The sequence below is a fragment of the Dipteris shenzhenensis genome, chromosome 2 (genome assembly GCF_047967505.1).
Source record: "Dipteris shenzhenensis isolate YYH24624 ecotype China chromosome 2, Dip_SZ_1.0, whole genome shotgun sequence".
Classification (NCBI taxonomy): domain Eukaryota; kingdom Viridiplantae; phylum Streptophyta; class Polypodiopsida; order Gleicheniales; family Dipteridaceae; genus Dipteris; species Dipteris shenzhenensis.
This window is the reverse complement of record NC_141597.1, coordinates 18,985,399-19,002,879: the sequence shown is the minus strand read 5'-3', so window position 1 is coordinate 19,002,879 and position 17,481 is coordinate 18,985,399. Positions and strand designations below refer to the sequence as shown.

The following is a 17,481-nucleotide window of genomic DNA, read 5'->3' as shown; positions in this document are numbered from 1 at the left end:
TTCATCCCTATGCTTTTGTCTTTTCGTAGAATTCTTTTCGATGCATCTTGCCATCCTGAAAAGCAACAATTATTGTTTCTTTATTGCTGCGCTATATAGGTCTAAAAGCAATCTGATTCAAAGAAAGGAACCAACAAAGCCTAGATCTATTTGAAGATTTTGTTGAAATAGATCAATGGTAGAGATTAATTTGAAATAGTCCTCCCGCATAGACAGCCTTGATAGTAGTTGGATAAATCGCTTTGTTGCAAGCGATTGTCAAGCAATTGTTGCATCGTATCAATCAATCCTGGATCCACAAAAGGGAAGCTAAGTAAGTCGAAGGCAAGTTGATTCTAATCAAAGAGACGTGAAACAAGGATGTAATTGGAATTGAAGAAGGTATGGCTTTATCCCAAGTGATGAACGAAGAAAATTATGGCCTGTGGCAACATGAGGGATTTGTCAACGTGATGTCTCTTGTTTTTAGAGCTAAAAATGACTTTCTCAACCTCATCTCTTGAGGAAAAGCTGTGGCGGATATTTTGCGGAAGGTGCAAATATGAGAGACTATGCTATCGGGTGGGTTAATATCCAAAGTTTATGTTGTTGATGAGCATGTCCAGTGCGTGCGCAGGAGATCAATTTTTGATGTCGATGAAGATCAGCTCACAAAATCAAGAGGACCTATCTTGTTTAGCCAGATTTCATATACAACTTCATCTGTTGATATAGATGTCCCATAGGTTGAGCTTTCTCCTACTAATTTCATCTTCAGCATTGCATCCGATCTTAGAAAAGCGCTATGCTTGTTCAACTTCGACATCATCCGAGACATGAAAGCTAGAAACAATATTGATTTTTTTTTTTTTCTCGGGCTATGGAGGAGTTATGCAAAGAAGGCAGACTATGATTTTTCCAAAATGGGTCGCAGTGGTCAAATATATTGATTAGGAAGCAGAAGAAAAACTAGCAAAAATTGAGGCCACAAGTGTAGATTCAAAATGCAAGATGGCAATGCGAACGGGACATATGATGATTTTATTATGGGTGACACGGCTATGCCGTGAGGTGTCATGAGCCACACCTTCATCCTTTCAGACCCGTTGTAGCACATATATTTGGTCGATTACTTTATCAAGCTCCTGATTATTTTATTTGTGGATGGACCTAAGGCCCAGTGTTCAAGAAGCAGAAGCTCTCCGAACATAAAGCAAAAGAGCTTAGAATAGGAAGATCAGATACTACAAATTGAAGTCGCTGCCAAGAAAGAAGCAGAAGCTCTCCAAACAAAGAGCAGCAGAGATAATACGAAGAGTTGTAATACAAATGGAAGTCGTGCTACCAAGAAGTAATAGATGTTGGCAAGGGCTTAGGCTTCGAGATCAGGAGAGTTCTTGCCTGAAATTACTAGGCAAATTAAATGACACGAATGAAGATAAACTTGTCTCTCACAAAGTACATCATTGCAATCGTATCGAGGAGTCAAGCTTCACTAAAGATATCTAGAATTTGATCATTATGTAAGGGTATTATTGATTGCTTATAAGGAAGTGCTTGCAGTAAAGAAAGATCAAGTTTTCAATTTGCAATTCGATCTGCCATGGTGACTCAGATATGGGGGGGTCCAATTACGAACAAAACATACATTGAATTGTGGATTTCAAATCGATTTTCCAAGTGCCTAAAGACAAAGCAGTTCTTAGCTACTTGCCTTTGTTCAAAGAGTATGGATGTAATCGGACAGGCTTGAGCATGGAGAAGGAGCTCAGGTGCAGAGAGTTCCCTCTCCAATATTAATTTTGATAAAAGCAAGACTAATGATTGTTGTTCAATAATACCGTATTTTAATATTGTTTCCATTTTAGACGTGTTTTTTGCATCTTTTCAGAAAGTAAAGCAGACGTACATACTTGGTGCGTACACGAATTTGGATGCTCAACTTGGAATACAAACACGCCCATTGAGATTTAGGTAATGCGTCAGTCTCTTACATATTCGCGATACTCAATCTTGGTGCTAATATTCTTGACGATTCCAATCTCGACGCACGAGGAAGGGCCCGTTCCCTCGGATTATATCTCTTTAGGGAAGGAAGCGCGCCGCCTCCCCGCCCACACTATGTGTGGTTATATAAAGTATATTATATATATGTTTTGAATTTAACCTTGTTTTTTGACGTTTGCTTTTCCATATTCTAAATTTTTATATGTTTCTGTGTTGAGGTACTCGTAAGAAGGGAACACTTAAACATACACGACATTTGCTCGGACTTACTATTGCCTGGTTAGTTTATAGTCAGGTATTTCCCTTTCTTGACTTTCAAAACTTAAGAAATCATATTTTTTGATTTTCTTCCATCTCCTTTAGCCATGTGTAATGAATATGAGCCCCTAGATTGATTTTAATTAATGTCAATCATGAAGGTTTTATTCAAATAACATAAACACTCGTGGGTAAAAGCATATCTTTGCTTTTTAAATGCAAAAAAGCAAAACGCATACAATTTTGATATTCTCAATTTACTTTTTTCATTTCAATTTAAAACATTGTTAATTTAAAACGACTTATTATAAATTTTGTAATTCATTCTGCCTTTCCCCTTAGGCAACCTACCACACCCTAGTTTAATTTTTACTATCTAATAAATATGTTACTTCACCGTAAAAAAAAGTACTTAGGGAGGTATGTGTTTCGCTTGCATTGATGGCAGGCAATTAGTTGCAATTTGTGCGCCACCTAATAGGCCCCCCAAGTGAGTTTTATTCAATAGTTAATTGAAGTTGGTGGTTCGCGAGATGAATTAAACTAAGGTAGCACTCTTGCCCAATCCTTCTCGAATTAAACTAAGGTCGCGAATGAATTAAACTAAGGTCGTCAATGAATTAAACTAAGGTATCAAGCTCTTGCTCGAACCTTCTCGAAGCCCCTCTCTGCATCTATATATCCTTCTCTGCGAGGGCGTTCTTAGCCTGCTGCCTTCTCTCTCGTCTCCTCGCCTTGTTGCCCGTCCTCCCTCTCTCTCTCTCTCTCTCTCTCTCTCTCTCCACTTCGACTCTACGCCAACTCCCAGCCCTCCCATCTCAGCTGGATGCTTCTCTCACCCACCTCCTCCTCACCATCCTCCTCTTTCTCTTAGCCCGCTAAGCTAATTAATTGCCCACATCCATAGGTTAATGAAATATCAAAACAATGCAAATAATTAACGAAGAGAGGGTGAGCGATGGAGAGGACAGTACCGGAGAAGCGTAGAGAGAAGGGCACATGAATTTTGCTCACAAAATTAGGATTGATGTCCAACTGATTGGAGTTCAAAAGCTTGTATGGTGTGGCCCACCTAGAATGTTGAGACTGTGGACCTTGGTGTAAGTGCTATGCCTCGCTTATCTCCATAATCCATTTCGTAACACATTTTGTTACAAATCTCAATAATTTCAAAGATATACACCTAACAAGTAAATCCATCTACCCTCTAAAATTCGTCCAATTATTTAAACCCCTACATACTTGTATGAGGTCGACCAATGTCCAAGGTACACATATGTCCAAGTATTTCCCTAGTAATCCTTAGTACATATAAATCATGTAATTTTACCATTATATTTAGTATGCAAAGAGGTGTATGTGGTGGATGTCATATGGTAATAGATTCCACAAGCATAGCCCTCCTCCTCCATATATTTGTATATACTTATAAGTCAATCAAGATTCATTGTTACTTACATAAATGCCTTACTATCCTGGTCCGAAGTCTACAGAGGTGTCGTATGTATATTCATCACAAATCAAACCCAATTTGACTCAAAAAATATGTAGACCTATAAGCTAATAGGCTATCTCAAACACTAGGGGTTTTTCCATGACCCTCGGCAAGAGTACTACAAAGGGGTATGTAGACCATCATATTTACTACATCATACAAATGACTAAATAAAAACACTTATAGATAATTATATATAACTGTGCATAGGCTTTATGAAAAACACACACACACACACATAAGAGTGCAAATAATGCTCATAAATCAAAGTTGTTTGGGAAGTCATATGTAATATATGGAAATTCCCTAATAGCCATGTATCTCCCCATACATACATACATATATGTATGTATGTATGTATAATTATACATAACTATACGTATGTATATATAAATATAATTATATACATTTATACATCACACACAAACTTTTTTTTAAAGTGAAAAACACACACACACACACAAAAAAAACACAATTCTTTGTCAGACCATCCTACCAAGAGGATGTAGGGGTGCTCAAGGTTACCTTGCATCTTCGCTTACATGGGCCACCTACAAACTTCAATTCTTCCAACTGCCATTCTAGTTTGCCTAGGTTTTGCTTGCTCTAAAGGGACAAGGGGCTACCCACTTACACACATCGATTGTCTAGAAACCGAAGGCACGAAGAAACTAACTCAACCCCAGCACCAGACAGGTTCCGACTCGAGATTCAGTGGCGGCTATCCACCCCCGGCGGTAGACCCACGTACATAAGCACAAAGAAACTAACTCAAACCCGGCGAGACACGAAGAAACTAACTCAACCCGGGGCCGGATAGGCTCCGACCTGCCACATCACTGCACCAGCAGCCACTCCAACGCAATGTGCATCCACACTCAGGCCTTTCCCAAGATGGCAACATGAGCACGAGCAGGGGGACGAGGAGGAGGATGGATTACCTTTCTTATCTCCCAACAGAACACCCATAGTCAAGCGCTGCAAGCCTCTTCAGCTGTCCCTTTTCGAAGCACTTCTGACTTCTTTACGGCTCAGGCTTTTAGTCAACGGTTCTCTGGGTGTAACACGACGACGTGACCCATTGGTCCCGAAACGACTTTTCACGGCTTTAGATTGCAGGCATGATCTCAGAACGGGGGAATCAAGGAACTAGACGACAAAGGATCTGGTGAGCATCCAAAGCATGCTCTTGGTTGACGAGCTAGCATTTGCATGGCCAGCGTCGCGCCTGGCGTACAGGTGGATGCAAAATCATCACGAGAGGCTAGTGTGTGGGAGATGCTGACCTTAGACGAGAGTCTCAGTATTTGGGACAGAGTGCCTGAGGTGCCTTCGGTTGAAGGCTTTATTTGCATCTCACAAAAGTGCAGGAAGGAAAGAGATTTAACGTATGCGAAGCGTATGCATGCACACCTTTGCAATAATGGGCTGGAACCTCATAGAGCCATTGGGAACTACGTTGTGCCCATGTTTGTGGCATGTGGGAGTGTGTCTGATGGCCAGCAGGTTTTCAACAGGTTGACTCATCGGGCTGAGCATTCGTGGACTTCTTTGATATTAGGGTATATCCAATGTGGGCAAGCGCAGCATGCTCTCAGCCTTTACCAGTACATGCAAGAGGATTGTGTACATCCTAGCCGGTATACATTGATGGCCCTACTAAAAGCTTGTGCCAGGCTGAAAGACATAGAAAGAGGCCGAAAAATACATGCTGAGATTGCAGAAAAGGGATTTGGAAGAAACCCTTTTGCCAGTAGTGCTGTGGTTGACATGTATGCGAAATGTGGCTCGCTTTCGGATGCACAGGAAGTGTTCAACAAGGTGCCAGTTCGAAATGTGGTGCTGTGGAATGCCCTTATCGCAGGATATGCTGAACATGGACATAATCAGGAAGCACTGACATGTATTGCAAAGATGCAGCAGGAGGGCATTTCTCTAAATGCTGTGACTTTCATTTGTGCCTTGAAAGCTTGTGGTAGCATGGCGTCCATAGTTAAGGGACGAGAAATTCATGCTGAGATCGCTCAAAAGGGATTCGGAATAAATCTTTCTGTTGGCAACAGTTTGGTTGACATGTATGCCAAATGTGGCTCACTTTTAGAGGCACAGGAGGTGTTCAACAAACTGAGAGCTCGAGATGTAGTGTCATGGACTGCACTAATTGCAGGATATGCTGAATATGGAAATGGTCAGGAAGCACTGAAATGTTTCAAACATATGCAACTAGAGGGTGTCTCTGCAGACGCCATCACGTTTGTTTGTGTCTTGGAAGCATGTGGCAGCATGGGAGCTATAGGCAAGGGTCGAGGATTACACGCTGAGATTGCACAGAAGGGATTTGGAAGAGATCTCTCTGTTGGCAACGCTTTGGTAGACATGTATGCGAAATGTGGATCACTCTCAGAGGCACAAGAAGTCTTTGGCAAGCTGCCTGTTCGGAATGTTATGTCCTGGAGTTCAATGATTGCAGGATATGCTGAGCATGGCCCTTTTCAAGAAGCGGTGAAAAGTCTTGAGCAGATGCAACTCGAGGGTGTTTCCCCTAATGCTATCACATTCATTTGTGCCTTGAAAGCTTGTGGCAGGATGGGAGCGATTCTCAAGGGCCAAGAAGTACATGCTCAGATCTCACAGAAGGGATTTGAAAGAGATCTTGTTGTTGGCAGTTCTTTGGTTGACATGTATGCTAAATGTGGCTCACTTTCAGAAGCCCAGGAAGTCTTTGACAAGCTGTTAGGTAGAAATGTGGTGTCGTGGAATGCACTTATTGCAGGATATGCTGAACACGGATCAGGTCAGGAAGCACTGAGATGCTTTGAACAGATGCAATGGGAGGGTTCTTCTCCAAATGCTGTCACATTTGCTTGCTTCTTGAAAGCTTGTGGTAGCATGGGAGCCCTAAGCAAGGGCCGAGAAATACATGCCGAGATCACACAAAAGGGATTCGAACAGAATCTTTTTGTGAGTAGCAGTTTGGTTGACATGTATGTCAAGTGTGGCTCACTTTCAACGGCCTGGGAAGCCTTTGACAGGCTGCCAGTGAGAAATGTTGTATCATGGAACACGATGATGAAAGGGTATGTGCTAAACCATGACAGCAACCTGGCTGTAGAATGTTTTGACGACTTGCAAGAACAGGGTGTGGAACCAAACACTGTTACATTCACATCCCTTCTTACTGCATGCAGCCATTCCAATCTGATATTCAAGGGCCAGGAATATTTCAAGGTGTTGATAAAAGAATTTTGCATTGCACCAACTTTAGAGCATTATACCTGTGTGGTTGATCTTTTGGCTCGATCAGGACATTTGTATGAGGCAGAGGAGTTTCTTGAGATTATGCGTTGTCCCCCATGTGGAGAAACGTGGACAGCTTTGCTCAGTGCCTGCAAAGCTTGTGGGGAAGCAGAACTAGGAGTGCGTTGCTTTCAGCAGCTTGTCCAGATTAATCCAGAATCTGCTGCTTCATATGTGCACATGGCAAATATCTATTCGAGTGCTGGCAGGTGGGACGATGCATATAGAATAGAGTATTGCAGGCAAATTCCTTCATAGGGAGATCCATCTCCTGGTCTAACGGTTTCTTGCAAACCTCTTGGGTAGAGGTAAAGAAGAATATGTATGGTTTGCGACTGAAGGAAGTAAATCTCAAGCTCATGAAGGACACCGGCCAACATTATGTCATCTTGAGACCCAGACCTTATGAGGAGGAGGCTGCAGGCATTATGTGGGTACACAGATAAGTTACCTATAGCTTTGGGGCTTCTCAGGATCATACAGGAACAAAGGCTGCTGGGATCCGTTCCATTGTCCTCTTTACTCGTGCACGGGGTGTAACCGGCATTAAGACCAACAGAGGGCGGTAGTAGTCAGTTAACCAGCCACTATCACTTTTATATCAAACTTTTCAGCAAGTATAACAATAATAGATTGGGAGCTAGAATGCTCCACTAAAAACACTTACACAGATGGCCCCAAACCTTGGCGCCCATTTCGGGGCTTTTTTAATTAATGGAAGACCCTGAAAACGGGTTACAAAATGGAGGCAACTCTTCTTTGCATCAAAGGTATTTCACACCCCAGTAGGCTTCAATGACCCGTGCATAGACTCTGCTTTGCGCTGCTCTCACAAAGCATAGTGAAACGCGGGGTGAAAGGCATCCATTTCCATCCAAGATAGCCTGCACACAGCCCCAAACTGTCACTAGCAGCCCCACTCAGCCACACAGTTCCCCTCAGCTGCCATTAGTGTCCACTTGGCGAGGTAATTGCTCGGAGTAGAGATAGAGAGCATAAGTATACAGCCAGCATCAACAGAAGCTTGGAACAAAGAGAGAACCGTCTGCAAAGAAACCTCCACGAGACATGGGCTTCAATGGGACCAAGTAGCCCTTCTCTGTGAGTATACAATCAAAGGGAGAGTCCTTGTATGACCAGCCTGGCTCCCCCAAACAATTCGAGATGCATGGGCAGGCCTCTACGACCTGCCACTCTTCCAAAGCATTATTATGAAATCAAAGCAGCTTCTGGTGACCAGTCGAACAGGTCACTTTAAGTGGCTAGCACTTGTGACCAGCCAGCTATTCGAAACCAAAAACACGAGTAAACGGGAGAAGTCGTTGTCCAAGCACTTCTTGTTGCCCACATAGTATCACAACAACATGCATAATGGAAATCAAGGTACCCGGCCTGACTGGCGCAGTCAACTTGTGACATAGAACATGCCAACTCCTTGGAATTACAATGTGCCACGTGGTAGTCCCCGACCCAAATGCCTTTAGCCCCTCTTTGGACCACTCCAAGGGCTCATGCTTCAATTCCAAGGGCGTTCAGCACCTCAACCTCCAAGGCCAACACATTTGATATTTCTAAAGCCAAGGGGGCCTTTGACACTAAGCCTTCACACTTAATGTCAAGGCTAGTACAAATAATTACAAAGGGGCTTTTTCTTACTAAAACCCCTAAGGCCTTGCCCACTTATTTTCCCAGGGTCTTGCCCACATGCAAGCCATAAAACTCGCGCACTTGTGACATACCCCTCTTGAGAAATGGCAAGCAACCTCGATTGCATCCGTGTGTGACAAAAGACATCCATAAATATGTTCCAACATATATGGCAAAACTTGTGTTGCATGTATGATTCTTTTTTACAGAGCCTTGTCTTGAGGACTTGTTTTTCTCTCCCATCCATGCGGGGTTCTTGACTCTCACCTGGAAAGGGCAAGCTTGCTTATCCTCTCCGAAGATGTTCAATCTCCTTCAGACTAACCACTATGGGGAACAAGGCCTATTCACCACTAAACAAACTATCTCATATTGACTAGTATACTAGTCATAAAAGTCCCAAGACAGATATACTATCAGCATGTGTCACCAAGTGACCTCTAGATATCTCAGCCTATCTGTATCAAAGCAATGGAGGTACTACCCCCCCCCCTTGAGCATCAAACAATGCTCTAGGCCTATGCTCTACTGAATCTCAAGGAGCCACAACCAAAGTTGGCTCAAGCTGAAGGTCCCACAATGCAGTTGGACCATAGCAAAGGAGCAGAGAAAGAGGGGGCACACTTGCAATACACCCAAGGATTAGTACGAGCATAAACCCAAAAAGTTACGGAGTTCGTGCAAGTTCCTCAATTGTGGCCAACTACGGATTGCTTCTATCTTAGCCCATCCTTGGACACAATGTGTCCCAAAAAGCGAATCTTAGGCATAAAGAACTCTTTTTTTATGACCAACCTATGCTTCTTGAGTTCTGCAAATGCTATTGCCAAATGCTTCTTATACTTTGCCTCATCCTTGGAGTACACCATCATATCATCAAAGAAAGTGCCACAAAGGATATGTACTCCCGGAAGCTCGCAGGAGCATTCGTGACTCCAAATGGCATGACTAAGAACTCATACAGTCCAAATGTGGTCCTAAAAGCTGTCTTAGACACATCCTCCGACCAAATGCCCATTTGAACTAAATGAATTAAAATGGCTAATCCCTCCTAACCAATCCAGCATATCATCAATTCTTGGAATGGTGAATCAATTCTTGATTGTTATCTTGTTCAATGCGCGATGGTCTATGCACATTTTCCATGAACCCTGCCTCTTCTGGACTAACAACACTAATGAGCAGTAAGGAGATGAACTAAGCTGGAAGCAGTCCCTTTTCTAATAAATCCTTCACATGGCTCATGATCTCTTCTTGTGGAGCTGCACTAATCTATATGGTGGCTTGTTTGGTGGACTACTTCTTGGCACTATATCAATACGATGATCCTCGGGCCTTTCAGGTGGCAAAGAGTCAGAGAAGCAATCCCCAAGTTGACTAAGGAAATATGTCTGCTCTTTATCCAGCTTAGAGAAAATAAACCATGGATCGTTAGACTTAATATCCTTTGCAAAAACTAAGTATGTAGGAAGATGACTTTTCATTACTGAGGAAATAGCAGAAGAAGATACAAGAAGATACAACAGGGTTGACTCTTCCAAAAGTTTGACATCCAAAACATGAGTCTTTTCTCTATGGATCAAAGTGATCTTCTGATTGTATAGTATGAATTCTGTGACACAAGGCATTTCCAACAAGACATCACAGCCCTCAAGTGGCATAATATAAAGCTCCTCACTATCCACACAAGCTCTAAATATGCAAACGGAGCTTCCCAATGATAGGTGTAACCAATGTACTAAACCCATGACTAGCCAAGCCCCCCGCCTCACTCATGGACCCCATCTCTTTTACACGAATTCCCAACTTGCTGTTAGAATTTGCACGAACCTTGGGTCAAAGAAGATCAAAGACGTCTGATCTCTCACCTTGCCCATGCTCTGCATAACTCTATAGCATCCCCATTTGGCTGCCCTCTAATAACATCTGGCATCAATCCTACAGTGAGCTTAGGCATCTTTCCTTTCTATTCATCCCTATCATCAGCTTTCCCTTTTGATTTGTGCTTTGGGCACTCCCGTACCAAGTGTCCCTCTTCTTAACAATGAAAGAATGTATAAGCATCCATCAAGGCTTTCATTTCATCATGTGACAATAAGTTAGAACCTGGCTCATCACCCTTCTTTCCTCTATGGAAAGGAGCCTTGGAAACTTTCTCCGGCGTTCTTGATTTCTTAAAGTTTTCATTCTTACTACTCTTGTAGCCACTAGTCTTCCCGAGCAACAATGCATCAACCACAGTTGCATTTTCAATGAATTGTGACATGTTGGTTAAGCTAGTCTTATTGCAGTAGTCTCTTATTCTTTGAGCAGCCCACAACAATACTTCTCAATCTGCTCTAATAAAGGCACATGTTGGTAGGAGCTAATAGGCACCAAAGTGTCCCAAAACTTCTTGTTATACTCAAGATTACGACGGTTAGCTGCATCCAACTTATGCCAAGCTGTAATAACATCCATTTCAAATGTGATTGTAAGCCAGGCAGCTGAGAATATCTATTTAGATTGAACCCAATTAGATGGTGTTTTGTTCTGAAGCAACAAATGGGTCCACCACTATAATGCATTCCCTTTCAGAAAGGTGGCTGCCTTGCACATTTTAGAATACTTGGTGGAATTACCTGCTGAAAAGGCTGCATCAAACTACTGAACAAAAGTCAGCTTTCAGCCTATCCTGTGCCCCACTAAAGGTCTCAAATTTCACTGCTGCCCCACCTTCCTCAAAGTCTTTTTCCTTGCCTTTGGGTGTCCAATTCTCACAAACAAGTGGCTGCAAATATGCTGCATGCATAGCATTACCCACAGCCTGACCAGCATTGCCACTACCCATAGCAGGGTTTGCCATACGAGCCCCAGTTCCTTGCATACCAAACATGCCTGCAAGAGCTCCCATAGTGCCATGCATTCCACTTTGCTGGCTGCATGCCAATACTTCCATACATAACATCTACATAACAGTTTGCATTTTGGATATCCCCAAGAATAGTCCCTTGCATACCTTGCATTCCAGGCTAAAAACCAGCAGGATGGTTTCCAAGCATTCCTTGACCATCACCAACCTGACTAGCCATTTCTTAACATTGAACCACCCCCAATGTATCCTGGATGCATTGTGGGATGCAAAAGGACTTGCTTCCCTCTTGGCCATGCGTATCAACACCAGGACCATAGAAAAATTGTTTCAATGGAGCACCGTGTGCACTTGGCATAATTGATGGCTATCCATCCAATGGCATAGGACCATGTGGCTGCCTCTGAACTCCACTGGGTTTCCCCCTGAATGTCCTATCTTTAGACCTTGAAGGCGCATGCATAAACTGTGTTAGTGTTCCCACTGCACTAAGCAATTGTGCCTTGAACAATGCATTTGTCTCCTCAGCATCATCAACATCCTTAGAACCCTTAGACTGAGAAACATTCACATCAAAAGCATTTGCAGTTTGCTGTCCATCAGCATTCTGATCATCATGAGAAGCTCCCACATTCATTGATTGTTCATCTTGCTCATCTTGAGAGGACTGTTGTTCCATATCCCAATATTCATCAGTGTGTGACATTCTTGCTGAATTTTCCTTGCTGTAAATACTTGCACCAGAGACAACCACAAGCTCACCTCCTTAAAGAAGATGATGATGTCCTGGCAACGAATCAGCCTTAAGACCAACAGAAGGGCAGTATAGAAGACACTGCTTTTACTTGGACTAACAACCAAATAGGACAGCTTCACAGAAAAGGACGTCTGGATAGAGCCTATTGTTCCAAGAAAATTGTTGATGATCTGCTCTGTTTTAAGAGTAGAGCTTTGGTAAGCCCCCTTTCTCTGACCACAAACCTATTTCATTGGCTGCTCCTGGTTTAAAGCCAACCCTTCCTTTTTTCACCTCCCGTATGTCAAGGCTAAGATTGTTAAAATCTGGAACAATGCCTTTGGTGGGACTGCTAGTGCGACAGATAAATGGATCCGAGCCACAGATAGGACAAGAGTCTTTCTAAAAGCAGTTGAACGCAAAGCTGACAAAGCCAGATCCCTTAGGACTCAAAACCCAGAAGATCAATTAGCTCTTCTTGAGAGGGACAATACTGAACAGGGACAGAGACATATGAGGATTGCCAGAGAGAAACTTAGATCAGAAGCAGAAAAAACAGCCAACCAGGCCAAGGTCTATACTCATGAATGGTGGGCTGGAAGAGCATACAAGGCAAATGATGATATGTTCAAAAGCCTCAGAAAAAAGCATGCTAAAGAATCCTTAGAGGCTCTTCAAATTGAGGACAGATTCATTCAAGACCCGGGGAAAATCCTAGATGTGATCTCAACATTTTCAACAGCTGTTAGGAGAGGAGGAGGTCATCACAACAAAAAAGGCTAGAGCTCGAGTGAAATGCTAAGAGAAAGAAAAGTTTTCACTTTTGACAGCATCTATCTAGACAGAGACCTCACTTTAGAGGAGCTAAAAGGAGCATTTGATCAAATGGGGAAAGGTAAGACACTTGGAGAAGATGGGCTTCTTGTAGAGTTCTATCAAGTTTTCTGGGAAACAGTAGGTTCTCATCTATTGCTGTTATGGCAAGAGTCCAAAGAGAAAGGGTTTTTAGACCGGAGAATAAACACAGGAATGATAAAACTCACACCTAAGGGTGGCCCAAAAGAGAAACTCAAGAACTGGAGACCGTTGACCATGCTGAACTGGAGTTACAAGATCTTTGCTACAGCCCTAGCCATTAGGCTGAAAATGTTGGATAAGAGAGGATCAAAAGGGTTTCATTCAAGGAAGGCATATTTTAGAAGCTATCCTCACTCTGTGGGAAGGGCTTAAGTTGGCTAAGGAAACACAACAGGACATTTGTTTCCTTAAAATTGACTTCAACAAAGCTTATAATAGAATGGAATGGGGCTTCATTTTGTCTTCCCTCAAGGACATGGGAGTTGGCCCTAGTTTTAGCTCTTATGTAGAATTACTTCTGTGTCAAGCTAGAAGTAAAGTCGAGGTTAATGGCAGAACATCTCAACCCTTTGTGCTCAAAAGATCAATTAGGCAAGGATGTCCGCAAGCTCCTCTACTCTTTGCTATAGCTGGAGATGCACTAGGATGGCTGGTAAATGATGAGTTGGATAAAGGAAACGTAAAGGGAATACAAGTGGAAGGGGGTAGATAGATTATGTGCCAACAATTTGCAGATGACACAAATCTAACTCCACAAGAGTCAGTAAGGGTTACCTTGGAGTGTCTAAATACTTTCTGCCTGGCCTCTAGTTCCAAAGTGAACCATGAGAAAACAGGGATTTATGGCACCAGGAGCCAAGCCCTCCTCCTCTTTTTCTCTCTAACAAAGGTTGTAAATAGATCAAAGAAGGAGAGCTGTTCAAACTACTTGGAATTCCTATGGACTTCGGTTGTTCAATGAAGGACAGGTGGGATTGGATCCTAGACTGGGTCATAAGCAAGGTGAATAGATGGCAAGGCCTACAGCCAACATTAGCAAGACGTAAATTTGTCCTTAATCACTACATTTATCCCTCCATCATTTACTTCATTTCCTGTTGGTACCCAACAAAGAAATTCCTTAGACAACTCAACAGTTTATTTAGAACCTTTCTGTGGGGAACAGTTTATTTAGGACCTTTTTGTGGGGAGGAGATTCAGTCAACTACAAGGCTCCCAAAGTCAAATGGCAAACTTTGCACAATGCCAAAGTTAGTTGGAGGTCTTGGAATTGTAGATGTGGAGATATCTGCTGCCATATTCATGGCTCATTGGATCCTTAAGGCTGTGCAGAATCCGGAAAAGACTAGGGCATTCTTAATACTCGGAAATGCCAGTAAGGTCAAGGTAGGCAGATGCAAGCACTGGAAACACCTCCCTTTAGGGTCAGCCATTTATGGCAATGAAGTTTGTGTAGCCAAAGGATCAGATTTATGGAAAGGGATGTGGACAGCATGGGAATCTTTGAGACCCTCTCTAATTTGGAAAGTGTTCTCTAGGAAAACGGGTACCTTTTCTTCCAGAGACTCAATCTGGTTCTCAGCTAGAAGGACAAGAGGATTTGATAGAACAACTAAATGAGAGATGGCACAGAAAGGACACCGAGAGGACATGGGTCAAGAGGTTTGAGAAAGTCCGGGACAGAAACATTCCAGAGAAGCAGGCCTGCCTTTTATGGCTCATCCTTCACAAAGGCGTTTGGACTGCTAAACGGGCATTTAAAATTGGGCAGGGAGATGGTTTATGCCAAAGGTGTTGCAGTACTCAGGAAGACATTCCTCATTTGTTCCTAAACTGCAGGTTTTCAGGAGCTGTTTGAGAGGCTATTCACAAACTCTATGCTTCCCGGTTTTTTTTTTTTTTTTTTTTTTTGGGCATGCTGAATAGAACTCCGGCCAACTGGAATTCCATGCGTAGCTCGATATTATGGTCTTTATGGTTGCAGAGATGCTCTAAGGTTTTTAACAACGTTCTTGTTGATACTAATGAGATTTTGATGAACTTAGGGATGAACATAGGAAAGAGGAGCCAATCTTGAGAAGATTGTCTGCCTACAACAACAAATTCAAGAATGTTGTAAGAAAGATGAGCAGCTTGCGAGGAAAGATACCGCTCTGTTGGCCTCCGTTGTCCCATACCCCGGTCAGACAGCCCCGCAAGCCAAGGAACCGATCAGACTTTCTTCTTCCCTGTGCTCCCTGTGCCCGCTTCTCCACTGCCTCATACGGCTTTTCCCTTGCTTCCCTTATTTCCAGCTGCTAATACTGCCTCTGCCTCCTCCTACCTATACTGTGCCCTCTCCGACTTTGCCTCCTGCATTTTCTCCCCCTCAACCTCGTCCGGTGTTTAAGAGGCCTGTCTCAAGAAACGACCCGGCAGGTGTTACCTTCAAAGGTCGAAATGAAGTCACTCCAAGGGATTTTCAGCCTCCGACTCCAAGACCGAAAGTCAAAGCCAAAAAACTGGGTCCCTACCCTCAAATTCCTGGTATAGTCGTTCTCCGAATGGTGATGCACATTGTCCCCAAAGAAGAGCCTCAAGATACTCCTGTGTAGTAGTCGAGAGATGGAGTTAGCAGTTTTCTGTTTTTCTGTTGTTACTTTTGGTTCAGCGGAAGATTTCCCTTTTTTAAGTCATAGGGACTTTTTGGATTATGTACATATTCACTCTTCCTTTTTAATATAAACCCGCATTTTAAATTTGCATCAACTTACCACCCACAAGCAGCTGGACACGCAGAAAGTTCTAATAAAATCATGAAGTGGATTCTGAAATTGATAGTTTCGAAAAACAGAATGGACTAGGACACAACTAGATTCATAATTGTGGGCATTCCAAACAACATTCAAGGTAAACACGAGAATGACACCCTTTTAAGTTAGTTTATGGAGTGAGGCAGTAGTACCCATGGAATTTGCGGCTGCCATTTTACAAGTTTCAGCCCAGAAGCTGAGTTCGGAGAGGAGTTGGTGGAGTCTTGACGACATCAGTTGAATCAATTGGAAGAAGATTGACTCGAAAGTCGACACATTGCACAAGTCATCCAAGAGCAAAGAAAATCCTGGGTTGACAGAAATATCTAATTCAATTTGTTCAAGGAAGGAGATTGGTTATTTATGTTTGATACAAAATTGGAGAAGTTCTCAGGAAAATTACAATTGAGATATGATGGACGGACCATTCGGAATTGTGAAGGATTTAGACCAAAGAACATTCCGACTGGCTGATATGCATGGTAATATATCTTTGAAAGCGGTCAATGGGTTCCGACTGAAGCCATTCGTCAGACTGAAGAAAAAGAACAATTCGACTTCCATTTGGTCGGACATTGGACTTTTAGCTGTCTGACGGTCAAGTACATTGGACCTTTAACTAGAGGAATCATGCGAGGGAGTGACAATAGTGACAGTTCACCCGAATCAATATAGCATCTACCTTCGCACTAAGACGGACTCACTATCTGGAACACCCAGCTTAAGAGTTAGCAACAGGGACAAACCAAGCAATAGCAGTAGGCCCAGCACAGACGCATGACACCAATAAGCCCCAGAAATAGAAATCAACGAGCATACACGATGACCACCAACGAGAACAAACTATCAAAGCCAAGGAACCAAACCACAAAGACAATGGAAACCACAGAGAAATTAATGTCTACTTTCCAAACTCGAACTTTCCCCACACGTCACCAAGGATTATTTTACAAGGACAGGTATACCTCTTCAAGTCATAGGACTACGATGATTTTCAGAGGAGCAGGCCTTGGTTCTTGATGTCCACTCTGGGGGCAAGGTGTCCAGGTCTAGAGATGGAAATATCCTTGTGGAGGTAGCCTTTCAGCCTATCATGGAGGATTTGGCTCTATGGAGGTGTCCCCATAAAGTCTCTGAACAATGGGACGAGTATGCAAAACAAATCGAGGATGGCAGTGTGGAATAGTAATGGCACCCTTTGGTCCAATCCAGGAGGGTTCTTGGAGACATACAATAACAAAGATATGGTCTTCTACACCGAGACACATGAGAGCCCAGAGAGAGGGCTACCCACAATGACAAGATACACATGGGAGTCTGCTCATATGAGGGACCAGAAGAGGGATAGTGGGGTACGAGGATCTGGAGGTGTGGCTGTTCTCTTCAGATCACATCTAAGGCCACTCCTCTGTGATACGAAGGGAGGAACACGGACGGCACATGTGGATTCGTATTCAGTTACTAGACACACGGCCGATCTTCATTGCAGTACGTTACTTTCCCCCAGACTATAATGGCCATGTTTAAGACTCACTAAAAGCATACACAATTTCCCAAAGAA

At 43.0% G+C, this 17,481-nt stretch overlaps 1 protein-coding gene across 1 annotated transcript; it reads left to right on the top strand.

Annotated features, from left to right (window-relative positions):
• The first annotated feature begins 4,951 nt into the window (after nucleotides 1-4,951).
• LOC147904435 (pentatricopeptide repeat-containing protein At3g09040, mitochondrial-like) lies at nucleotides 4,952-7,294 on the top strand. Its single transcript, XM_087391422.1, has 3 exons — nucleotides 4,952-6,352; nucleotides 6,455-6,533; nucleotides 6,618-7,294. Exons 1-3 carry the CDS (start codon nucleotides 4,952-4,954, stop codon nucleotides 7,292-7,294), a joined length of 2,157 nt encoding a protein of 718 aa, XP_087247548.1.
• Nucleotides 7,295-17,481: the final 10,187 nt, after the last annotated feature.

Excerpts from the sequence above, each read along its gene's own strand:
- LOC147904435 (XM_087391422.1), top strand. The coding sequence starts at position 4,952 with ATGGCCAGCGTCGCGCCTGGCGTACAGGTGGATGCAAAATCATCACGA. Across the intron at positions 6,353-6,454 it reads CGATTCTCAAGGGCCAAGAA|GAAGTCTTTGACAAGCTGTT; the intron begins GTACATGCTCAG and ends TCAGAAGCCCAG. Across the intron at positions 6,534-6,617 it reads ATATGCTGAACACGGATCAG|CTTGTGGTAGCATGGGAGCC; the intron begins GTCAGGAAGCAC and ends GCTTCTTGAAAG.